Source organism: Octodon degus, unplaced genomic scaffold (genome assembly GCF_000260255.1).
Source record: "Octodon degus isolate 3935 unplaced genomic scaffold, OctDeg1.0 scaffold00153, whole genome shotgun sequence".
NCBI classification, from domain to species: Eukaryota; Metazoa; Chordata; class Mammalia; order Rodentia; family Octodontidae; genus Octodon; species Octodon degus.
Genome location: NW_004524729.1, coordinates 952,070 through 977,495, shown reverse-complemented (window position 1 = coordinate 977,495; position 25,426 = coordinate 952,070). Strand labels below are relative to the sequence as shown.

The 25,426-nt window shown below is 54.7% G+C and overlaps 1 protein-coding gene across 2 annotated transcripts in view; it reads left to right on the top strand.

The window, feature by feature from the left end:
- The first annotated feature begins 5,565 nt into the window (after positions 1–5,565).
- Positions 5,566–25,426, top strand: part of Scube1 (signal peptide, CUB domain and EGF like domain containing 1) — a 120,683-nt gene continuing 100,822 nt past the window's right edge. Inside the window, exons 1-3 of one of the 2 annotated variants that reach the window (XM_004642387.2) lie at positions 5,566–5,768; positions 8,770–8,901; positions 23,900–24,028. In XM_004642387.2, the coding sequence (XP_004642444.1) occupies positions 5,681–5,768; positions 8,770–8,901; positions 23,900–24,028 (349 nt within the window). In that variant the 5' untranslated portion in view covers positions 5,566–5,680. The remainder of the gene's footprint in view (positions 5,769–8,769; positions 8,902–23,899; positions 24,029–25,426) is intronic. The other variant, XM_004642386.2, reaches the window with a different exon arrangement.

Below are 25,426 nucleotides of genomic sequence, written 5' to 3'. Positions count from 1 at the left end.
AGAAGAAGAAGAAGAAGAAGAAGGATACAAGGTCAACATGGCCTAAATACTATATTATGCTAAGGGAGAAAATCAGATACAAAAGGACCCAGACTACGATTCCACCACGGCCGGGCCAAATTCCCAGAAACAGGAAGCAGAGCCGTGGCTGCCTGCGGCTGGCCGGGTGGAGCATGAGGAGATGGCGGCTCACGAGGGCGGTTTTGTCTGGAAAGATAAAAGAGCAAGGAGGTTGGGCGGCAGCAATGGTCACCATAATACCAATGTTCTTAATGCCCCCGGGCTGTATATTTAAAACTGGTAAAGCTTATGTTATGTGTATTTCGCCACCAAAAACCCTCACTGAATTATGGACTTGGGACAGCACATCTCATGTGCGTGTCAAATGTGCCTTTATAAAAGGTCGGGTCACCAGGACACTATGAAAGGCAGAAATACATGCTGTGTGTGAAATATGTTCTTAATTTTTTTAAAAAAATGCATAAGCTCATGGGGAAAAAGACTGGAAAGAGAAAAGCAGAATACTAACAGATGCCCCCTCGGGGTCATTTGAAAATTGAACAGATACAACTTTTTAAAAAGCAAAGCGGGTGAGTTTCTGTGAACACGGTGTTCTTGTGCACTGAGCAGGCCGCGTGGGTGAGGTCCAGATGAGCGTCTGCGATGCGCGCGCACCCCTGCCCTCCTCTGAGCGGTCCGCAGCTCCAGTGGCCTGGGAGGGGCTGGCGCAGGCCGGCCTGTAACCCCAGAGGGAAGAGCAGGAGACCCGGGAAGACCAAGCCCATTCCGCGAACCCGAGGGATGTGGCCAACCTCTCCCCTCCCCCCACTGCCATCCCAACATGGCTCGGGACTGTGACACTCAGGGCCTGACAGTTTTAGCTCTTGGGATGACCACACACACACACACACACACACACACACACTGCCGCACAGCCTCACTTCAGTTCGCTGCAGAGTCCTTATCGACCTTAGATTTTTCTTACAGGAAAGAGTCACAGAATGGTCAGATTCACAGGGAATTGTCACACTCCTTGGGTCAGTAAACAGGGAGATCAGCACCGGTCTCCTGGGTAGGTGTGGGGCTGCATGGTTTTGTGTAAGGAAAGTGTTCAGAGCACAGCTTGGCATGTGTGTCATCCAAATGTCATTTCACAGACACAACCCCTCCCCTACTCTGGTCAGTGACTGAGCAGGACTAGTTCAGCTGCAAGTGGCAAAAACTAACGTAGCAATTGTAAGAGCAAAAGGGGTGACTCAGCGGGACCTTAAAACTGCTCCCTCGCCACACCTGCCTCTGCCTCTGTCTTGCTCTCCCTTCCTCCCTCTGTACTTCTGTCTCTCTCCTTCCTTGCCCTCCTATCTTTCCCCTGCTTCTCCAACTGAAGGCCCACTGTTCCAAGCCCACTGTCCCCACAACGGTAGGGCCACAGTGGAGACAGCCCAGGCACCGCCCTTACTGTTCTCACCCACGTAGGGAAGAAGACAGAAACCCAGGGATGGCACCTGAGACATGAGGCTCCCTCATGTCCTTGTCCAACTGATGATTGGCCCATCTGGTCCCCTGGTCCCCACTGAGGCCCGAGATCAGGGTCTAGAAGGGATAGCTAGGTGGCCAGGATGTCACCCCATGTGTCCAGGTGGGGCATCTCTAGGTCTCAGCTGCAGTTCTTCCTACCCATAGGGCCATGAACTTCAGTCACTTCTGCCAGTATACCCTGGAGGTGCTGGGAGGACACTGGTGACCTGCAAGGCTTTCCACCAGGGAGGTTATGGGGACCTTGAGCCCCACTGTGGTCTCTCTTGAGATGTCCTTCTTGGTTTCACCTTGCCTTGTGCCTCCTTGGCTGCCAGGCTGAGGCAGTGCCAAGACTTCCAAGAGGTTATAGAAAGTTAGAAAGACGTACACCATGGCCCCGAGCCAGGCCTAAGTCAGCTGTACAAATGACGAACATAGTGTCACTGTTGCAGTGGGCCCTGTCTAGAGACCACGTCCCTGCGTACAATGCCAGATCGGAATATGCACCCCACCATGCAGGCAGGCCATTCGGGAGCTCACTTGGACCGAGACTCAGTGGGAAGCACAGGCCAAAAAAAAAAGGCCCTGCCTGATCCAGGACTTCCCAGGGATTGCAGAACATGAGTACCATCAAAGGACTCACACTGAAGGAGGGTGAGCCCTGCCGAGGTCCTTGCTTTCTTCTCTTCTCTTTCATTTTTTGCTGTACTGGAGATTGAACCCTCTGCCTTCAGTGTGACCTATAAATCCCCAGCCCTTTTATTTTGAGAGTAGGACTTACTAAGCCACCCAGGGTGGAATGGAACTCTTAACCCTCCGGCCTCAGCCTCCCGGAATGCTGGGATTACAGGCATGTGTCACCACACTGATTTTATTTTTCATAAGAGAAAACAAAAGCCTCCGAGGTCTTCGAGGCTGAGGCAGAACATCTATGCAATGACATTTTACCCTTGCGAGGAACTTTATGTTCTCAATAAGCATTCACAGCCGCTATTATTCAAGGGAATTCCTCCTAAGGAAATTTCTACAAAGCGAGACATTACTAACCCGCTAGCTACTACTATCATCTACTAGTAACGGTAACAGTGTTAGAGCCAGGAGTAACAATAATTCTAATGATTACCAGGCATAAGAGCGTATGCCTATAATCCCAGCACTCAGGAGGCTGAAGCAGGAGAATTGCTACGAGTTCAAGCCTGGGTTACGTAGTGAGTTCAGGGTCAGCCTGAAGTGCATGGTGAGAACCTGTCTCAAAAAAAAAAAAATTATAGTGGTCATCCTAACAGCATGTACCACGCTGCGTGCAAGACGGCTCTCAGGGCTTCTGGGACAGCATCCCACTTAATCCACACCCTACACAAAGACTAGCATCAGTCTCGTTTTACCGCTGGGGAGGTGAACTTCAGAGGGGTCCCCAACCATAGCCACGGGGCTCAGTGTTCAGTTCCACAGAGAGGAAACCGAGGCCTGCAATGCTGGTGAGTCAGGGAGCCCTATGTACCTAAAGGAGGAACAGGAAAGCTCCACTCCTAAGACCCGAGTGAGGCGTCACCAGGGGGAGCCAAAGGGCCCCACAGCTGCATCCTGCTCTGGCACTCAGGGCCATGGGTCCTGCCGACCCCTTCCGCTTCCCACCGAGCACAGAGAGGTGCCAGCCAGCTCAGAGTGGGCAGCCAGACTCACTCCTCCAGGCCCATCCGGTGGCCACAGCATCGGTTCCCTGGAGCAGTAAGAGTCACGATTACTGGACGTCTGCCTGTTTCTTTGTCCAGGTCACCCACTTGCTCATGTGGCAGTAATCTCTTCACCTCCAACTTGGTAAAGTCCAGGGTCTCAGAGAGCTCCAAGGAAGCCTTGTACCCAGCTTATGGGCAGGGATTGGGGTGTGGGCAGAGAGCTGGGATGAAGGGCTTCCAGCAGCAGGGACACTCAGGTTGAGGATGTGAGAAGCAGAGCATCTTTGAGGCCGGGACATGCCAAGGAGGGCCAGGGGCTGAGTTTGCCAGGCAAGGAGCTCACAGGCCTTGGGAAGGTGACATCTCCCTCCTCAGTCTCTAGGGATGCTGAGGCCCCCTTGCTGGCTCCTGGAATTCAGATTCTCTTCGCACTCACCCACCTCCGCCTGGTATGGCACTCCAGGCTCTGTGGGCGGCATTCTATTGTGTCCCATAACACATAGTGAGGCTGCACTGGACAGGCTTCAAGGGGCTTCTGGAGCAGACCTTCTCAATGGCGTGCTCCCTTCCCTCTCTATGGGCCTTAGTGCATTTTCTTCCTCCATCCAGCCTGTCCGCCAGGAAATCCCCCTCCTCCCACTTCCTGCCCAGCTCCAGGCCACAGCACCTCTTTCTCTGTCCTGTAAGCCAACTCACAGAGAGAATCTGCGAGGGGCTTACAGGTGTGTTGTCAGTTGTTGCCACCCTGTCCCCTGATTGCTCCACCAACCAAGAGTGATTCCCTTGTGACAGGAACCACTTTGTCCTCTGTCTGTACGTCTGGGGAGGGGGTCCCCAGCAATGCTGATGTGAGCAATTCCTTGGGGACAGGCTGCAGACCAAACTTTCACATAAGTAAACTCCCCAGGTCATGGGAGTCACAGTATAACATGCCATAACCTGCCTCCATCCCCACTTAGTTGGCTGCCATCAAGCTGGGGGAATACCTGGCCAGGGTTGGGGGCACATGAAGGGATACTGGTTTTGGTAAGTCAGATCCCTGCAAACACAGGTGCTGTCCTGTTGTCCCTGCACAATACAAATGTAGTTCTGGGTGAGAAAGTCGAAAGCCACAAGATTGAGAAAGGGACAACATACTGTCTGATAAGGGGAGGAGGGCTCTCTAAATAAAACACCAGCCAGGAGCAGCCAGGTAGAAAAAAGTGGGTGCAGCAGTGGGGTAGCAGCAGGGTATTTATCAGAAGCCAGACCAGACCTTCCTTCCTCTTTGGCCTTTTCGGGGGTCTTTCTTCGGCCAACTAGGCCAATGCCACAAGCGAATGAGAAGTTAGAATGGCCACCGGAGTGGGCGGGACCCGATCTGTCTCTGGGTGGAGGAGATGTCGGAGGGGAAAGGTTGGGCCCACACTGGCGCAGGCAGAAGGGACAAAAAGAAAAAGTCCTGTCTTTGAGCCTGGTCTGGAGAGCAGGAGAAGAAAAAAGGAGCTCTTATTGGTGGTTGTCAAGGAGATGGGCCTTGGGGTTTGCTGAACTTTTTTCCCTGTGAGCAAGCGTCCAGCCTGGAGCTGAGAGGGGCCATTTATTCCCAGCCTCGCCTCGTGGGCTGGGCCTGCCACGGGACACCAAGGGCGAGGGCGTCAGGTGGAGACCTCCCTACAGCGGGAGCAGAGTGACCACGATGCTCCCACTGTCCAAGCCACTGCCCACCAGCCCTGATCGGGAAGTCCAGGCCTCGCACACGCCGCGGGCTGCACTCGCCGCTCTCCGCGCATTCGGCGGGACTCCCGTGTCTGCCACCCACCACACTGTCGCAGATGCAGTTTCGGACCCACAGCAGCCCACTGCACAGACCATTGTCCTGGGGGGAGTGGCCAAAAGTTCTCTAAATGCATAAGCACTCTCCGCGAGTTTGCTCCGCTTAGCTTGTTGGTGGCGACTGGGTGGCGCTGGGCACATTCTGGAGCTCAAAAAACGTGCACAGATGGCAGTGTGGACTGATGGCTGCGTAACGATACGTCGTCGTCACTGCCCACCGCACCCCCGGCCTCAGTAATCCCGGGCTACAGTCCGCGGTACCCTCATTTCCATCGCGAGTGTCTGAAGTGGGAGGGAAGGGTGCTGACCTCACCCTGTCACTCCGAGCTCGGGGCGGCAGGGCCCAGGGGCACGAGCACAATTCGGCTCCCTGAGACCTGCACCCGCGGGCCCCACCCCCCACCTGCCGTCCGCCCCAGGGGAGGGGGCTGCCCCGAGGCCCCCGCCCCTCCCCCGCAGGCCGATCGTCGGTGCCCATTGGCTGGCCGCACGCGGCGCTCCGCCCCCTGAGGTCGCGGGCCAATGAACGCGCGGCTGTCAGCCAGTCCTCCGCGCCGGCTCTGTGGCTCGGAGCGCCGCGCCGGCGGAGCGGCCAGCAGCACTGAGCGCTCGGAGCGGCGGTCGGAGGGTCCCGCGCCCCGCACGCCGGCCTGGCCCGGCCCGCAGCGAGCATGGGCGCGGCGGCCGTGCGCTGGCATTTGTGCGTGCTGCTCGCTCTGGGCTCGCGCGGGCGGCTGGCCGGGGGCAGCGGGCTCCCAGGTACGCACCGGGTCGGGTGGGGAACGAGAGTGTCGGGGGCAAGAGAAGCAGTCCCGGGGCCCCTACACCGCGCTTTTGGGGCTGCATCCTCCAATTACCCCGCTGCTTTGCAAAGTAACTTCTGGGGCCTGCGGGGCGCCCCCTCCCCAGCCCCCGGCTGGGCGCAGCAGGGGCGGGGTGGGCTGAGGCCCGGGAGGGAAAGCGGGGGCGGGAGGAGCAAGGGAAGCGCGACGGACGGCCGTGGCCGAGGGGGCCGGGCGGGGCGGGACCTGAGCCTCTAGGGGCGCTGCCCCCAGGGTAGAGGGGCGCGGGTGGGAGGAGGCCGAGTGGAGCCGCGGAGGCCAGCGCGGAGGAAAGGGCGAGAGAAAGAGGGAGGGGAGATCGAGGACCGACGGACCGAAAAGGAGACGCAGGGCAGTAGACAAAAGGACTCTCAGCCGGAGAAAGACCGACGCGGAGGGCAGGGAGGAGAGCAGGAGGCCGGAGAGGAGAGGAGAAAGAGAGGCGCTGGACAGCAGGAAGGAGAAAGACAGCGGGGTGGTGGGGGCTTGGGTGGGCTGCGCTGCCCATGGAGACCAGGAGAGGTGGGGCCCTGGGACATCGGGAGGACATGGAGGACCAGGACCTGAGCCCCGGGGGGTAAGGAGAGGGGAAGCGTGAAGATGCCTGCGAAGAGACAGACAGACAGGAGTTGGGAGAGGACAGACTGACGGACTTAAGAAGGCAGCAGATGGGAACAGAAGGAGTGGGCCCCAGACGTGGACCTCAGAGGGGACAGGAGGGACCAGCCAGCAGCAGAGGTGATGATGTGGGAGTGCCGCTGTGATTTCATGGCGACTGGCTTCCTTTCTGCCCTGACCCCTGATCTCTGGTTGTCTGGAAGCCGCTCCAGGCAAAGGCGGGCTTATGCACTGTCCATCTTCAGGGGCGCTTCCCCCTCTTTCTCCTTAGCTGGTCAGGAGAGTCCTGCGGGCCTGGAGCTGGGTCCTTGGGGTTGTCATGGAGTTCCTAGGAGTCACACCCAGTGCAGAGGTGCCAGGCGGCTTCCCCTCTTCCAGCTGGAGTTGAGCTTTCATCGGTGCCCCATATTCCAGGCACTGAGCCTGGCACACATCCCAGCGGGTCTGTGGGCTTCTCTGAGTTCCCCTGTGTATGCCTCTGTCCCCTTCTGTGAAAGGCCAGCTGCTGGGCAGCACACGCAAACTGAAGTCAAACTGAACCTGTGAGAGAGGTCAAGCTGCCCCAGGGGGCTTCCAGCCCAGGCCAGGCAGGAGCACAGCTGACCTGTGTCCCTCGAATCCCTCCGCTCCCCCCCCCATCTCCCATTAAAGATGAGTCTATAAGGGGTGCTGGCAGACGGAGCCCCCACCTCTTACCTGCACCTCTTCCATCCTGATGTGGAGGGCAGTAGAAGTGGGAGGGGCAAGGAGCTGCAGAGCTCCAGCCGGGCTCTGGTCCCCATTCCCTCACCCTGACGCTTCTTCAGAAGGGGCAAGAGCCGGATCTGTGATCAGACGCCCCTGCTGGTCTTCTCCCCGAGCAGCCCCACCCTTGCCCTGAAGCATGCAGATCAGCCATTCCTGGCCACTAGCCCCCAGCCCAGAGTCAAAGCCAGACCTGCACAGGGGCGCACGGGTGCCACTGCCCCAGGCGACCCTCCCCCACCTTTCTGCTGCTCCCGCCCTGAGGTTTGTTGACTGCCTCCCAGCCTCTTTCCATCAGGGTTTGGGCAGCTGTACAGGATACACCTTCCCCTGAGCATATATTTTAGGGAAGGATCTGCAGGGTGTTCAGGGTCTCACTACTAGATCAGATGGGTAGTGATCCGCCTGATTACAGCCTCCCAAGAGCTGGGATTACAGGTGCGCGCCATCGCCCAGTCTCAGTGGCCGTCTCAGCAGGGTGGGGCCAGCACAGCAGGCCCCGGATCGAGGCCGGGCCCCTGCATGCTGTGTTCCTTTTCATGCCTTTCTTCCCTAGGGTGTGGGTTGGAGGAAGAGAAGGCTTGGACATTGGGGGAAGGTACCCCCATAGGTTTAGCACCCAGAGGCCAGGAAGGGGGTGCATCCAAAGTGGATATTCTTAGGGGACCCACTGTCTTGCATGAGGCCAGAGAAATAGAGTAGGGACATTCTGAATTCTCTCTGGGGACTGCCCTGGCACTGCTCACTGAGGTTCTTCTGTCTGTTCACTGTACTTTTATCCATAACTGGGTAGAAGCAGCCTGATCCAGACTCTGCCCTTGGGAGCTGAACCCCCTGTACCCCACTCTCCTGGGCCCTGTTCCCTGTTCCCTGACAGAACCCTGAGGAAAGAGTCTGGACTGCTGTTAAGGTCCTTCTGGTGGGACCATCCTCGAAGCTGGGGTTGAGAAGCAAGGTCACACCTAGATTACTGACTGGGAGAGAGGGTCACATCTGTGCTCAGAAGCACAGATGACCGGGGTTCACCTGGTCTGAAGCCAGCCCAGCTGCTGGCCTCTGCAGGCTGGGGTGCAGAAGCGGGGGGAAGACTTGCGTGGCTGTGGTCTCTGGGCTGGGCAGGTCCCCGTGTCCCAGTCACCAATGGGAGCCTCCTGGAGTGGTCTCTGCTCACTGCTTCCCATCTGTAAACCAAAGGGGCAGGGTTGGAATTCTTCCAAAGACCCTGTGGTGCCAAACTCTTGAACAAGAAGACAGAAGGAGGATTGGAGCCATGTTCACCGGGCACCGAGAACACAGAGGGCCTTTCCCTGAAGTTCATCTTCCCATCTCCCTAGTGGGAAAAATAGCTGCCACACTTAACAGGATTCTTGTGGAAATAACAATGAGTCCAGAGGTATTGGTCCAGAGTAGCTGCCCCCATGATGCTACCAGTTGCCACTTTACCACCCCAGATTGTCCTGTGACATCTGTCACTGATCACCCCAATGATCAAAGGAAGGGTGGGAGAGCTGCCCTGTCCACACCCTTCTGGCTTCTTCAGGGCCACATTTCACCTGTCACCTCTACACCCCCCGCAGGCGCGGTCGACGTGGACGAGTGCTCCGAGGGCACAGATGACTGCCACATTGATGCCATCTGCCAGAACACACCCAAGTCCTACAAGTGCCTCTGCAAGCCAGGCTACAAGGGGGAAGGGAGGCAGTGTGAAGGTGAGTACCCTACCCAGGACCTGCGGCTGCCGGGAGGTGGCCACCGCCACCATGAGCAGTGACAGCACAGGCTTCTCTGGGTCCTCTCCTGCTTCCCTCGGGAGGCTGCAGCTGTCCTGGAACATGGGCTGCTTCTGAAAGGGTTAGATGCTGGTGATGTGACTCTCACCTAGGTTTCACGGTCTTGGTTTTTTAAAGAATTTGAGGGGAAGCCTTGAATGCCGTATTTGTATAATTGTTCCTAACTGGACCTGGGGGCCAGTAGAGGCCTGTGGTGATGCATGCCCCCTGGATGCCTAACTTCAAACCAAAACCACCCTACATGGCCTATATCTTCCTCCAGGGGACCTGCTCAGGGACTCCTCAGTCTCAAGCTCCAGAGCTTGGCCAGGTACTGGAGTTGCCTGTCTGTTCAGCCTCCCCTCGCTATACCAGTACTGTTTGGACCACCTGGCATTAGAAACTGGCAGGTGGGAACCAGAAAGAAATGAACAATCTCACAAGGCATGGTGGGCCCATGCCTCTGATCTCAGCACTCTGGGAGGCTGAGGCAGGAGGACTGCAAGTTTATCCCATCCATGGACAACTTAGTGACTTAATCAGAACTTGTCTTGAAAATAAATAAATTTAGCAGAGGCTAGGGATATAGCTCTGCAAAAACTCTGTTTGATTCTCAGTCCCCCCACACACACATACACACACACACACACACACAGCAGCCACAGTGGTGCTGACTTTGTGCATGTGGGAGAGAGGTTGGCCTTGGGGATGAGTGTGGTGGCCCTGGGTCGGGTCACTCATCCAGATCTTCCCTGATAGCTCCCACCTTACAGATGAAGAAGCTGAGGCTCAGCAAGAAGCGTCTTTTGCAGGGTCCTCACGTTCTGCATCAACATAGCAAGGACTAGAATCCGGTCTTCCACCTTCTCTCAGCCACACTCTTGTGGCTCCTTCTTTGTGCCCTGCCCCTGCCAGCTCAACTCTGAGAGCACAAAAGTCGAGGTGGTACTGTTTAGCTGTCTCCTTTGTGGAGCTTCTACCTGTGGCCAAGTGTTGACATGTGACATCTCCTGGATCGTGCCTGCTGTGGGCACAGGCCCCAGTCCTCAGGACCTGGGACCTGGAGCCTAACCACAGTCCTCCAGGAGGAGCTGTGGGTAGGAAGAGCTGCTCATGAACAAGGAACCTGCTGGGGTGGCTGGTGTGGCTCCTGGAAGTGCCTGGACTTGGCTCAGTAGGGCTGTGTGGGGGCACTTTTTGACCTCCCTCTGGCCCCCCAAGCCCAGTTCTCTGCAAGGGCAGGCTGAGCTTGACCCCTGGCTCTGCCAGCATAAGCCACTGAGCTGGCCCCTGCCTCCCTGAGCCCAGCTCCTCAGGCCTACATGCCTCCCTTGGCCCTTGCCCAGAGGCCTCCTGCCCAGCTCCCTGAAGCCCCCAGAATCCAGTGGGAAGTGGTTCCTCTCAGCCCAGCATGGAGTGCACATGAGATGGGCCACATGTGAGATGCCAGTGAGGGGTGTGGTGGGGAGTGTGCAACCCTGGGCCAGGGAGGCTCCTTCTTGCCATGATGCCCTTGTCACCCCGTGTCAAGCCCTGCATTGCAGCCCACTTCTGCTGTGAGTGCCTGGCAGGTTGCCCTCACTGAGCCTCAGTTTCTCCGCTGGTTCTGTGAGCCCACGCTGTTCCCACCACAGCTCATCCCGAAGACCAGGACACAGCGCCATGTCCTAGGGACCTTCAGGCTCAGTGTGTGGCTCATGGGGGCTGTTCAGTACACAGCAATCTGCTCCATCCTGTACAGATGTGCATGTTTTGTCACCACCGCCCTTGCTGGTCCTCAGGTCCTAATCTCTGCAAGCCCAAAGAGATTAGGAAGGGTGTAACTGTCTGGCATTCCCTCAGTGCTGGGCCCCTGGAAGGTGACGATCATGGTGCAGCCCAGTCCCTGCCTCCCAGGAGCCTGCTGGCTGGTGGCACCATGCAGACTGGGACTGTCTGTCAGTGGGAGGTCTTCACCAGCACGTTTAGGATGCGGGGGCTTTGGTATGAGGAGTAAACGATGGGAACAGAGATGATGCCAGTTAGCCACTTGAGCCCAGAGCCCCATGAGTGAGTGTTGGCATGGGCTCTGGAGAGTGGAGTGGACCCTATCCTGCTTCCATCAGACATTCACGTCCCTGGGACCCACCCGCAGTCCTGGTCTGCATCCACCTACTGGCTTCCCCAGGAGGACTATGCAGACCTGAGAGCTGGCAGGCCACGTGCAGCAGTGGCATCCTGGAGCCTGCAGATCATGCCGAGGCTCGCTTCCAGGCTTGCAGATGGACACGTGGAGACTGAGAGGTGTGAGGGGGGAGCCTGCCCCAGGTTGGGAGCAGGGCCCAGGTGTGGTGGGCCATTGCTGAGGAGGTGTTGGTGATGAGGTCGGCCATGCTGATCTCGATGAGGAAGGCGATGGGGATGATGCGGGTGCCAGTGAGGCAGTGGTGTTGATGCAGCGTTGTTGGCGATGATTTTGAGCATGATCATTTCAGCAGGTCATCGTTGATCGTGATAAGTTGGTCTTCGTCATATTGTTTAGTGTGCACAAAGAGGGGAGCATTGTCTGTTCCTGGCAATATCCTGGATCTAACATGGCAGGAGATGAGGCATGCCATATAATGAGGCATTCACAGAAACCCTATATACACATCCTTATCTCCACAGAGTCAGAGAGACAGATATCTGGGCCCTTTGCACGGAGCTACCTACCAAGGAATCACGATTAAAAATTTATGGAGTGGAAGGCTTCCCTTTGTATGGGCTTGACAAATTCGCTGCCACTTTCTCCCCCAGCAGACATCAGTAATTGATTGCCGCACCATCCACCCAGTCATTTTTGTGGCACAGGAAACCTGTTTGCTTCCCTGGGACTCCTGAGGCTCTGCAGGGGCTGGAGTTTGGGGTACTAAGCCCCCTGCCCTACAGAGCTCAGAGACTGCCACATCCAGAGGGGTCATAGCAAACCATTTCCTGAAAGCTTGCAGGCCCCCCACCCAATTCTTCACAGGAGGTGGGGCCAGGTTGTGGAAGCCCTTAGGAGCCTTCAGCTGTGTCACTTGGAGTTTCTGCTGGTTGTGAAAACTCCCGTAGCAAACCCTGCACCCTGCACTCCCATTCTGGGGATGGCTTTTACTGCAGCTTTGAGACCCGCTTGCCCTGTGCCTGGGGGCCTCAGCGCGCACAGCTGTGTCCAGGTGCAGTCTGGCCCACATGGGGGACAGGCCGTGGCACACAGAATGGCCCAGAACACGGGCGAAGCGGTACATGAGACGGAGGCTAAGTCTGGGCTTCCTCAGTGATTCACATCTTGGCTGAACTGGAAGTCACTTGGGGGAAACGCATGCATGTGGAGACTTAAAGGGAACTTCACGGGGCATCACCACAGGCCTGTGTTTGACAGGTGAGCGCCCTGCTTTATCACCCTCCCCAGCTCTATTCGCGTCTCCATATTAACCCAGCAAGCTGCACTGGCTTTTCCTGGGCTTCCTCCTAGAATGCAGGTGCCTCACGGCAGGACCCACGACCTGTTCAGCACTTGCAAGCCAGCCAGAGTGGAGGGTTTCCCACGGAGGAAAGCGTGGGTGGGTGGGGTGTGTCCCATAGGTCACCTTCTCCAGGAAGCCTTCCCTGGCCTCAGGTGGGATGTCATCTATGCGCATTCCTCCACAGAGCCCCTATCACCTGTTTTGTGAGGACCTCTATGGTTACTGGAGGCTGGGCCCAAAGGAAACTGGGTCCACGAGGTCAGCCCGGGTGGCCCAGCTGACAGGCAGCAAGGCTGTATGCCAGCCCCACACCGTGATGGCAGCCCCCCAGCAGCCTGTCTGAAGACATGAGGAGGGGTTTCCATTGCTGTGGCATGATGGAGAAGGCTGTGGGGACATTTCCTACCTTATCTCTCCCCTTCTTGCTGCCTCCAATTGTCAGGAGATAGCTGCTGTGAATGTGAGGGGCTAGAACTATGTCACCTGTCCTGTAACTCAGCGGTGACCCCCACAGCCCAGCACTGTGCTCAGCTCACCCACACTGAGCAGATTTCACCTCTGCATCCCTAACATTACCCGGCAGCACTCTCTTTTCTTAGTTTCTCAGATTGGCCAGATCCTTCCTACCCCAGGGCCTTTGCACACGCTCTTTTCTCTGTCTCTCCTCCTTCGGCTACGGCTGTGGAGCATCCCTGGTTCACCCAGCCTCGCGAGAATGGGCCTTTGCAGGCAGCCAGGGCCAGCCCACACTGGCCTCCTGGTCTGCATTAGCCAGGCCTGTTTGTGCTTATTCTGCCGGAGGGGCAGGCTGGGGTGAGGAGGGGGCATTTCATCCTCTTTAAATGCTTCAACTCATTTAACCTTAATTGCCTTGTTTTCATAGACATTTGCTAAGGAAAAGGACCAAATTATAGCTTGAATTGGGTCTTGCTAATCTTAATTAAAAGCTCTCATTTATAATCAGGACCAGGCCTCAAACGAGGAGCAAACCGCCCTCAAATGGCTTATTTAAATCACTGAGCCCCTCTTACTAAGCACTGCTTAGTCTGAGCCAGCCACGCACATCACCCCCTTTTATGTGGACTTAATTTTTTAGACCATTTATTCAAGTGGTTCATTCCACTTGCAAGTTCCAACTCAGGCCTTTCCCAAAATGCCATAATTAAAACTCTTAGGGGAAATAAGTCTTTGTTTTGGCCACAGCATAGTAAACATATTACTATTTTCCTTTCTCTGTGTGTATATGAAAAGGAGAAAAAATGACAACCTTATGGGCATCAGAGATCACAAAATTAGCATGTATGTAATGAATGTAAATAGTCACTTCCTGAATTTTAGATCCCCCGGGGCCTACTTGTCAATCACGGAAGGTAGGTAGATTACAGACTGTGTTATTAAAGCGTTTTAACAGAACTTCTAATAATATACCCAGTGATCCATTTAGTTTAACATCAGGAAAAAAAACCCAATTGGCCTTCTTAGGGAGTAACGTCTGTGACCTTATTAAATCATTTTCATCATCATTATTGCCCACATTATTGAAGTCCAGGTAAAATTCTGCTTTGGGGGAGGCCAGGAAAAGCAGGAGGAGGTTTGCCAGGGGGTGGCGGTAGGAGGAGATTCCCCTTAAAGTCTTAAAACATGCAATTATATGCACTACCCTGTGCTCTGCCCAAGATGAAAGCGCTCGAGTCCAGCACACCAGTGGGCAGGAAGCAAGTGGCTGTCACTTAAAATTCCAAGCAGCTGTGCGCTAGCATCTAGGTAGTGTGACCCACAACTGGTCCCAGCTCTGCCGCAGGGCCTGCGCCACTCAGAGAGTCCTAAGACCCCCTCCACTTGCAGAAGGAAAGATAAAGAGCTAACGCTGTGGGCAGTGAAGCCCAGGAGGCAGGGCTGCCCCCAAGCCTGATTGCCCATCCGGGTTCAGAGGGGTGCCTAGAATGCCCACAGCACACCTACCCTGCCAAGCCCAGGGCAGGGGCTAAGTTTGTCGCCTGCCCTTGACTTCCCTGGATAATGGGAAACACAGATTAGGAAACACAGGGTGATACCAGGCATGAGACAGACCAGGCTCGAGGGCCAACCACTAAACAGTACAAATAAATGAAAATTTAAAATGAAAGACAGCAGGGCAAAGAGGAGAGAGGCAGGGGAAGTGCGAGGACAGGCCCTTGAAGGCCGCATCATGGGTGCCAGGCCAGGAAGCGGATTGAAGTGGGTCTCTGGTGTGCCTGCCAGCCCCGATGGCCGATGCCAGGGGGGCAGCAGGGAGTCCGAGGCCTTGCTGCCACGTGAGGACTACAAGTGACGTGACCACCTTGAGCTCGGTTTCCTCATCTGCTGAAGACAGCCCAGTGCCTGCCTGGTGTCTTGTGGCTCTGAATCTCTGCCCTGAGGGTTGGGGGCCTCTGTTCCCCCCACCCCAGTCCTCAGCTCCACAGGCAGCGACCCCGCTCTGTCCCATGCTCTGGGCCCTCTCGCCCCCTCTTGGCCGCTTCTTGTTACAGTGGCTGTATTTGTTTTTCCATCGGAGGAATGCTAACCAGAAAAAAACCATTATTTCTAAGAAAATAAACTGTGGGCTTGCAGTCCTTTGAATGCTACTGAAATGGATGTGAGCCTTCCCCAAAGGCCTTGAGACAAAGAGGATGGAGCCTTGTGTGTGCGGGCCAGGTCAGGGGTCTTGGAGGGGGATCTGAGGGGGCCCAGCAGATGGGCCATGGCTGCAGCCCTGGGAGAGAACTCCCGACTCCAGCCAGCTGCCAGGCCCTTCTGGCCTGGGCTCAGAACAGTTGCTGGAATGATCGTGCCCCCTCCCTGCAGGGTCTCTGAGACATGCCCGTGTCTGTTCCAGAAGACCTGAGTCCCAGCCCTGGGTGGCCTGCAGCAGGTATGTAGGCCGCAGGCCTAAGCATGCGGATGGCTATGTTCAGGGAGGGCAGGCAGTCCATCAGGAGAGCTGCCCATACGAGGGGCTCCACCTTTGGTAGCACCTGACTCTGCCCCAGCTATGGGGGAGCAGAAAGGGTGGCGGCCCCTCTAGTCCCCACCTGCCCCTTCCCACAGCCAGCCTTACAGGCGCCTTGGGCTGGCCAGTCCACGGGTGGCCCCGGCTCTGCTCACAGGAGGCTGATGAGCCTGGGTCTGGGGCATTCTCAGCGCCTGCCCAGGCTGGCAGCTGCATGTGGCTGAGGACCTGGCCAGGGAAGCATGGGCACAGAAGGAAGGAAGCCTGGCGGTGATTTGATGACCCACAGGGCAGCGCTGTTCCCGGATGTCTGGTTTGCTCGGGGCTGCTCGAGGCCATCGCTGCCCGCTTAGGAGGCAGAGTCGGGAGCCCGCCAGCTTGCACATCAGTCTTGGCTTTGCACTTATATGATGAGTGGGTGCCCTGGGTCTCTGTTTCTTTTTCTATGAACAGAGGGAAGTTGAGACCTTCCCACCTGGGCTGTCGTGAGAGTTAGACAGTTGCCCTTCAGAGGCGACTAGTGGGCAGCCCACTGCAGTTACTGTTGGTGGAAAGAGAGTCCAGCAGGGGTTGGAAGAGAGAGAGTGAAGCTGGAGCATGCACCAGCTCAGGCTGTAGGGCAGGAGAGAAAGCCCGCACTAGGGGTGCTGCGTCAAGCTACTGCAGCTCTGATTTCCTCATGAGGTTAGTCCTCCACTTGCCCTCTGTGTGGCCTCAGTTTCCCCTTTATGGGCATTTAAGTCAGAGGAGCTCTAAGGTTCCAGCCACCAGTTCTAGATATGGTTTAGCCTTCAGGCAACTGCACATTCCTGATTGTCCTACTGCTGACCACAGACTGGCCAGCAAAGCCTGACGATTGGAGCCAGAGTGACTTGCTTGTGCTTGGCAGGAGGGAGCAATAGGAGCCTCCTGTGGCAGGGTCCCTGGACCCCTCCCCACTGTCACCTCCGACCCTCCAATGGGTCAGTTTTCTTTGACCAGACTGCGGATGTGTCTGTTAGGCCTGGGCCAGAGCCCCAGAGTGACTGCTAGGAAGGGCTTAGGGTGCTGCTGAGGGAGACAGGCGTGATTGCCCGGCCGTTATGCTAGCAGCGTGATGGGGCATCCCCAGTACCAGGAGCCACATGCCCCACCATGATCCCAGGCCGAGCAGGTGGCCTTGAGGTCCCTTCAGAATGAGTGTCCTGCCAGAGCCCTGTAGACTCAGTCGAGAGTAAGAGCAATGGCAGCTGCATTAACTTGGTTTTCTACATTTTTTTTAAGCTGCTTCGCTGAAATAGAATTCTCATACAGTTTGCCCACCTAATAGACACGAGGCAGTGCCTTCTAGCAAATTCAGAATTCCTTGCTACCTCTGTCAGTTTCAGAATCTTTCCATCACTCTCCAGAGAAACTCCTGACTGTGGCTCTCGCTCCCTCCCTACCTCCCTCCCTCCCTGCAGGCTTCCAGCTCTGTGGCCCCTGGGGAACCACAGCCTGCCTGCTTCCTGTCTCAGCAGACCCTGCGTCTCCTGGAGACATGGCACAGGGGGAGTCAGATGCTGTGTGGCTCTCGGTGGCTGAGACAGCATTCACTTGGAAGCAGCCAGCCTGGCGCAATTCCCAGATTCCCTTGAATTAGCCGCCTGGTCCTGGGCAGGGTAGGCCCTTCTCTGAGTCCTGCTGTGGCTTGCTCTACAATAAAGATATCACAGAGGAATCTCAAGATAGTTCATTCCCAAATGGGAAAGGGATCTGGAGGTGAAGGGAGGAAAGAAGTAAAAGAAAAATGAGATATGGGATGTCTGCGCCTCAACTTCCCACAACAAATGTAACCCTATTGTACTACAAACATGTACTCATACATTTTTTTTTTTAATATATTTGGTACAGGGTCTCACTACACAACTCGGGCTCATAGTAATCCCCCTGTTTTCAGCCTCCCTAGCTCCAGGACTACAGGTGTGCACCACCACACCCAGACTTACTCATACATTTTTAAATAAAATTCAGATGTATGCGTGGGGCCTGTCTACTGCGAGGCCAGTCAGCAGAGCCACAGTTGTGTATCAGTTTGTGCACGTTTCAGCAGACTTTGGTGGAACACGCTGCTGGCTTCTGAGACTTAAGTAGAACAGGACACCATTCTTGTCCCCATGGGACTGCAACATCATGAGGAAAATCAGGAGCGTGTCTGTCAGGGTGCATGGGGCCCAGAGCTGGTGACCCGCAGAGGCAGAGGAAGCTGCAGGGCAGGTGACCCTGGAGCTCAGTGTGGCAGCGAGACAGGGCTTGGGCTGGGACGGAACTTCAGGCCCAGGGAGCAGCCCAAAGCCTCACAGGGCAGGGCCGGGAGAGGTCGCCGAGGAGGAGCCAGAACCCCATGGTTAGCTTGGATCACAAAGTTGAGCAGGGGGATCCTTCCCCCCGCCCCACTGGCTTGAGCCATGGTCATTGTGTGCAGTTAGGAATGGAAAAGTGTATAGATTTGTGTTGGTTTTGCATGACCTTTGACCTTTCCCGTAATTAACTGCTGGGCCCACTTCTGGCATTGTCTCTGCAGAAGGGAAACCTGATCGATGGATGCCAGGGATCTGCAGAGAACAGGTCTCATTACTCAGTCATTACAAACCTGAAGTTTAACCCCACACCACCAGAGACTGGGGACTTAATCCTTCCTGCCAGGCAGCCAAGTAACTACCTTCCCGAGAGCACAATTAGCCAACAAACCGGATTAAGATTTATTCATCAGTAAGGACTCAACTTCCTAAGCCATATATCTCGCCCAGAATGGTTGTCTGATCTGAGCAGAGCGCGGTTTCCCCTAAAGCCCTAGACAAAGGACCTCGAGGACGTGCTAGCCCCCGGAGGGAGGAGCTTTGTCACCGCCCCGGGGCTTGCTGTCCGAGAGGAATGTCTAGAAAAATGCCACTTTTGCAGGGGAAATGGGCAGATGTTTTCAGTAATGATTTCCGAGAGCGAAGAGTGTGGTGCTTTGAAAACCCTCATCTTGAGGTTTTGGGGAAGTCCTGATTTTCAAGAAAATAGCACCAAAACAGTATTAAAATGTAATGAGAAGGTGCTCTGATTCACTGCAAAAGAATCCTTTAGAATCTAGACACCATGGAATTAATATATATTTCATAAGGCAGCAAGAATCAATTTTGAATTAAATAGGGAAGACATCCTATTTGGCGTCCTCCGCCACAGCTGTGGAACTGTGTGTGTGCCGCTGCCACTTTAGTATATGGAAAGTGGGACTGGGTGACCTTTTTGAAATCTCATAATGAGCAGTTAGCTCCCCGTGCTGTGTTTCTCTGCTCTATTAGATGCTGGGAGCTGCCTTCCTTTTGGAACTTGAGTTTTTGTTTTAAAAAAATCCCTAAGCTGGGGGCAGGGATGGGAGGTGCAAGGACGGCTGGCCTGACTTCCGGGAGTCCTCTTGGGGTGGAGGTGGAGCGCACATCGCATCTTTTGTCCTCCTTCCTCTGTTCGTATTAATTCTTCCTGTCACCACCTCTCCACTGTCTACCACCCTTCAAGGGAGGTTCAGAGATGACATCTGTCCCTGCTTTTCTTCTTTATGACTTGGTGGAACATGGAGTACTTTGAAACAATGCTCACCCCTGCACCCCGAGGATGTGGCTGGCTGCCTCTGGGGCCGCGCAGCTGTCTTTTCTCTGGTGCCTGCGTGTGTCCTCGTGCATGCTGCCTCCAGGGTGGCTGCGTCCTACTCCCCCCCTGGAAGTGCTCCTCCGGTGCGTAGGGCTCGCCCTCCTCCCAGGAGACCTCATCTGCACGTGGTCACGTCCACAATGACCCTGTTCCCCAGTCCGGTCGCAAACACAAGCATAGGAGGGGAGGGTTCAGCAAACCTGCTGGAGCAGAGTTCAACACCCACAAGTCCTTTAAGAATAAGTGTCCAGGGCAGGGGCAATAGCTCAGTGATCTAAACACCTGCCTGGCAAGTGCTAGGACCCGGGTTCGATCCCCGGTACCACACGCCACACTGGACTGGCCCCGGGCACACTGTGCTGGCCACTGAAACTGGGCATGGTGGGGCAAGCCTGTAATCCCGGTGCTGGGAAGGCTGAAACAGGAGGATCACTACAAGTCTGAGCTGCATAGGGAGACTCTATGCCAAATACATAAATAAATTTAAGATTTTTTTTTAAAGAAAGAAGTGTCCAGAGCTCTGCGCTGTCTCTCTGTCCCTAGCTCTCTAGCTATCATGGTCCTTAAACAGAGCTCAGAGCCTCCTTGTTGCCTGGAGGCCACCTTCCAGGGTTGGTGGCTTCCAGGTGTGGCTGTCCTCCTGCTAAGTCCCCTTGCTTCAGCAGAGATTTGTTTCAGTTGGTTTGTGCTTGTCTATCTTCTGCACTAAAGAGAGATGTTCGCATGATTTTAAAATCAAAAAAAGTTCAAGGCACGAGCAATTGGACTTGGGGAAGTTCTGGTTCGAGGGCAGGTGTCCTCCATCAGAGGGCGGGGGGGGGGGGCTGCCACAGACCCCTGCAGGAGCGCCAACGCCCAGGGTGAAGAGGAGCTGATCCCTGCAGAGGTGCTTTGGTTCTGGGAGCTTGTGAGGGATGATGGCCTGAGGGGAGAGCTGTGGGCAGCGACCCTTCCCGCACTCTTGTGGCCTGAGAAAGGAAAAGTCTAGAAGTTTTGTTGCCTTTCAGCAATCACTTTGTTATGCCTGCAAGAATGGCGGGCAGAGCGTTTATCATCCTGGTAGTGGGGGAAAAGCTCACTAGAAGTAATGCGGGCCAGACAATAGGCATAAACTAGAACTGTCCCGGGCAGAGTGAGATACATGATTCCCTCTGGGAGGACGAGACCGGCTGCCTTAAGGAGGCGCGGGGAATCTCAGACCTCACCACCACGGAAATGGCTGGTTCAATTGCATTTCGTAGGTACAGCGACTCTGCACTGGATTGTGTTTTTTTCCCTTGGCTTTGGTTTCTAGGAAACTCAGCCATAGTTATGGTCCACCTTTTTAATTTTTTTTTTTTTTTTTTTTTTTTTTTTTGGTGGAACCGGGGATTGAACTCAGATTCTTGAGCTTGCCAAGGAAGCACTTACTCCACTGAGCCATCTCCCCAGCTCCTGGTCCACCTTTTTAAAATGGTGCTGAAACTACCAAGTATATTTCGTATAGTATCACTCGTTTATCTTATTCATTAACCTTCATTTTCTTTTTTCTTTGTCCTGACATCTGTTTCTTTTTGAAAATCTTATTCTATGTGTTTTTTAATGGATCATATTTGAAGGAATAAGTAAATGGGTGAGTAGAAGTTTGGGTAGGTGAATGGGTGAATTTTTGAAAGTTGGATATATGAATGAACGGAAAGGTTCTGGATGTGTTTGGGGGTGTGTTTGGGTGGGCAGGTTGGTGTTTGGGTGTGTGTGGTGTATGCGTGTGATAGAAGGGTGAGTATGGGGTCAATGGCTGGGAAATTAGGCATTCAGGTGGATGAAAGGGTAGGTAGATGTGAGGATGAATGGATTTTTAGATTAATCGGAGAATGGATATCTGGCTGACTATTTAGATAGATGCCTGCATGATATAAGTGGGGGTGAGGGGTGTAGCTCAGCAGGGTAGCACCTTTCTGGCAAGCCTGAGGTCCTGAGTTCAATTCCCAGTGCCCCCTCCTCAATGTGAAGGGGTATATGGGTAGATTCTTGCTAAATCAATGGATAGGCACATGTACAATTGAATAAATGAAAAGGTGACCAACTAACCAGCTAGTAGATGGATTATTTTAATATAAATAAATCATTAAATTGAAGAATGGTTAGGTGGATATTTGAAAGGGATAGGTTACAGAGTAAGTAGATGAATAGGTAGTTGGTGGGTAGGTGGCTATTTGGGTAAACGGACAGCATGCACCCGTGTGTGTGTGTGTGTGTGTGTGTGTGTGTGTAGGGGTGGGTGGGGAATAAGTGGGAGGATAGGAGTGAATGGGTGTTCCTTGGCATTCTGTATGAATGCCCTAAGAGTAAAATAAAGCGTATGAAGCATTTGCCCGTGAGCGGCGTGTTACGGACATTCCAACTTCTGAGGAAGGGCAGGGGCTCTATAGACTGAAGGGCCTTTGTTGTGATGCGTGCCCAAGCCCTTGCTCTGAGACCTTGAGCCATGACCTGCCCCTGCTGCACTCTCATTTGCTCATGCATAAAAATGGAGCTAAAATACCTGTTCAGAGGGGCTGCTGTGAAAATTCAAGCTGGCGTATGTTTCAGAGATACTGGCTCGCTTCCTGCTGAGGCGCAACGTGAGAGAAAAAACTCTTTGCCTAAGTATGAGATAAAAGTCCTTTCTCCTTGTCTGACTACTGCAAGTCTCACACCCGCGTGGGAGCGAGAGAAGGTGCCAGCGGCAGGCGCTGTCTGATCAGACTGGGAAGGTTCCGCCCCCGGAGGAGAGGCTGCTGGGTCGGATCAGCCAAGGTGATGCCCCGGCCAACGATAATGGAAACAAGGGACCAGTTGGCGCCTGCAGCCCTGTTAAGGATACAGAAAACCATGCTGGTAGCTGATTAGATTAGACAGAAGGTGGGAGGAAAACCGTATTCACTGCGATGGGGAACCTCTGGGAAGTACAGCCCAGTGGATTCAAGTTGGGTTATGTTGCCTGTGGGCTGCTATGTAGTTGGGGGGAGAGGCGACTGGATTGGTGTATCTGGAGCTCTGAAGAAAGGTCAGGGCTGCAGAGGGAGATGAGAGCAGTCAGCATCCCTCGGTTCTTAAAAACCTTATGCATCCTTTCAGCAAACATACTGTGACATCCTCCTTTGATGTCACTCCCAGTTACTAAGGGTACTAAATACCAGGATTCAAAGCAATTCAAATGAGTTGCAGAATGGAGTCTGCTTCCCAGCTGATGCTGGGTGGCCACTTGGGCAGAGCCTGCTGTCTCTTGCACCTCTGGAGGCCTCGGCTACTTTGTCCATCCTTCACTGTGACTGGCAAGGTGGGCGCCAGGAGTCAGCCAAATAGCCTAGGCCTTGCTCTCTCCCTCTTTCTTCTGCTGCTTTCCATGAAGTCATCTTGTCTATGCTGGGTGTGCTTGGCAGGCAGGGGGCCGGGCACTGCTTAATCACCTCCAGGGCAAGGAGGGATCCTACTCCCCACAAAGCCAGCCTCTGCTTTCCAGGCTGGCCTCCCTACTGTGAAAGTTAATTGGCCCCCACAGCTTTCCCTGCTGCCTGCCAGCAACTCTGCCTTTTGGACCAGCAGGGGGTTCTTGTCTCCCTGGGGCAGCTCCTCAGGCTGTTGAGGAAGTGGCCGGGTGCCTCCTCAGAGTCCCTCCTCTTTCCATTGGCTGATACCTTGCCTGCTCTCTGAGCTGGAACTCCACCTAGACTCCTCATACTGGATAAGAGAAGGACTACTTCTTCCCACTGGATTGCCTCATGAGAGTCACTTCCGGCTCTGTACCTGCTCAGTGCATAACTTCCTCTTCTAGTTCTGCTACTGGTCACGGCCGTCTCCCTCCCTCCAGAGGTCCTTCTGAAGCCTGTGAAAGTCATGCTAAGATGTAGGTAGAGATGCATCAGGCCAAGGAGTATTTGACCCCAGAAGAGCCAGTGCCCTAGACATGGCTGACAGAGGAGGCTCCTGGGCCCAAAGCTTTCCTTGAGAGTCCTAGCCTGGGTTTAGGATCCCTGGGGCTCCAGAGCCAGACTGCACTGTGGGAACCCCTGGGCTGCACTGTGGGAACCCCTGTGTACTGCTTCCTAGGTGTCTGAGCTTTGGCAAGAGCTTGGTCTTCCTGAGCCTGAGTTTCTTCCTTGTTGTTGTGAAGTTGGACAGGTGATAATGCCATGTACACCCTGCATTAGTGTGGGGATTGAGGAGACAATGACACGGCGTCTTGTGACCAGGACTTGAGTTAGGAAGACAGCTCCTTGAAGGTTAGCTGGGTGTGTTCCTATTCTCTCTGGAACTCCAGAACTGATAGCCCTTTGACCTCTGATGGAAAATGTTGAAAAAGACTTATGACAGCAAAAAGGATGACCTTTACAAAGGCCACCAGCCATTGTTATGAAACAGAAGCTTTTGTTATACCAAGGAAGCTGAGAGCAGTTGAAATTCAGATGCTGTGCATGGAAGGAAATTATTTGGGGGAGTTAGTGGACTTTTCTTCCATTCCAGAAATTTTCATTCTAGGACTTTTAAGCGATGCGTCAAGTTAATTCCACTCTTTACCCCTGCTGCTGGAGGGCCCCTTTCAGGGATTATAGACAGGGTCCTGCCATACCATTGGTGCTGGGAGGCTTCCAGGAAAGCCTGAGCCGGAGTCTTGCCTACTTCACCATGGCAGGAATTGGAAGTCACACGTGGGTGCCCAGCTGCCCTCCAGGGTCTTCACTTTCATAGCCCCAGCCCCTAGGAGCACTCCACGGGGTTCCTGTTGCATCCCCGCTCCATCACCCACCTCCCCATAGCCTCAGCCGTGGCAGCAGAAGGGCCCTGGGCTCTTCCACTGATGCCTCTCGTGTCCCTTGCTCTGCAGACATTGACGAGTGTGAGAATGACTCTTACAACGGAGGCTGTGTGCACGAGTGCATCAACATCCCGGGGAACTACAGGTGCACCTGCTTTGACGGCTTCATGCTGGCGCACGACGGACACAACTGCCTGGGTGAGTGACACCCCACCCACCCCGTGGGCTGGCCTGCCTGCCTGCCTGCCTGCCTGTCTCAGCTCTAGCTCTGGGCGGGGGGGACTGTGGGGAGTCTCATCCTCATTTGGCTTCCTGTATGAATTATGATTTTGCGCGGGCTTCCGTAGCCAAGGGCTGCATGCCAAGCCGATCTCACAGTTCTGGAGACTGGAAGTCCAGGACCTCAGTACCGGCACGCCTGGTCTTTCTGCAGCCTCGCTCCTCCCCTTGCAGGTGGCTCCCCTCCTGCCCTGCCGCACATGGCCTTTCCTCTGTGCACGCCTGTGTCCCTTGTCTCTCTGCGTCCTCAGGGGGTACCCACCCCACTGAAGAGGGCCCAGCTAACAACTCCGTTTCTATTTACCTCTTTAACAGTCCTGTCTTCGGGGATAGTCCTATTTAGAAGCCTTAGGGCTTGGATTCCTTCAGTGTAAGAATTTGGAGGGGACACAGCCCAGAATCTTCTATACCTCCATGTCCCCATGGTTTAAATATGTTTTGAGCCAATTGCGTGAGATTTATAGGTGTCCACTTGGGAAGCAATAGAATAGGGGTTAAAAAAAGGGAAGTGTTTTGGTTTTGCTGGTATACTTCTGTGCTGCTCCCTTCTCCCTGCCCGGATGTGTTACTGCAGTGCTGGGCACATGGCCGGCATGCTTGTCCTTTGCTTTTCTCTCTGACGCCATGTGCACCTTGAGCACCTTAGGTGGCCCCTGTCACCACTGTCTTCCTGGTCGTGCCGTCGTCTGATGAATTGCTAATCATTGTGTGAGTTTCTGGGGATGCCGTAATGAATTAAAAACTGCTTAAGGGGCCTGGGCACCCACCTGGCAAGCACAAGGACCCTGGTACCGCATGCCATGCCCGCCCTGCACCGTGCCAGCCGCCAACATCGGGCATGGTGGCACATGCCGTTAATTCCTGCGCTGGGGAGGCTGAGACCGGAGGATCACTATGAGTCTGAGCTGCACAGGGAGACTCTGTGCCAAATAAATAATACTTTTTAAAAATGGAAAAGAAAACCTGCTCAAGGCCCAGGGATACAGCTCAGTGGCTCAACGCCGGCACGCAAGCGTGAGGTCCTGAGGTCCGTTCCTGGTACCAAAAACAAAACCAAACCTGCTTAAGCAACACAGATTTCTTATCTCACTCTTCTGGAGGTTAGGAGTCCAAACTCAGGGTATTAGCAGAGAGGCTGCACCTGAGGGCTGTGGGTCTGTCTGCTGCAGGGCCCCACTAGCGCATGGTAGCTGCAAGCACCCTTTGCTTGGGGCTGGCGGAGCCCCCTGTGTCTTCCCTCTGTCTCTGTGTTCAGATCCCCCACCATAACCACCCCATCTTCACCTGATCATCTGCCAAGACTGCTTTTTCCATAAA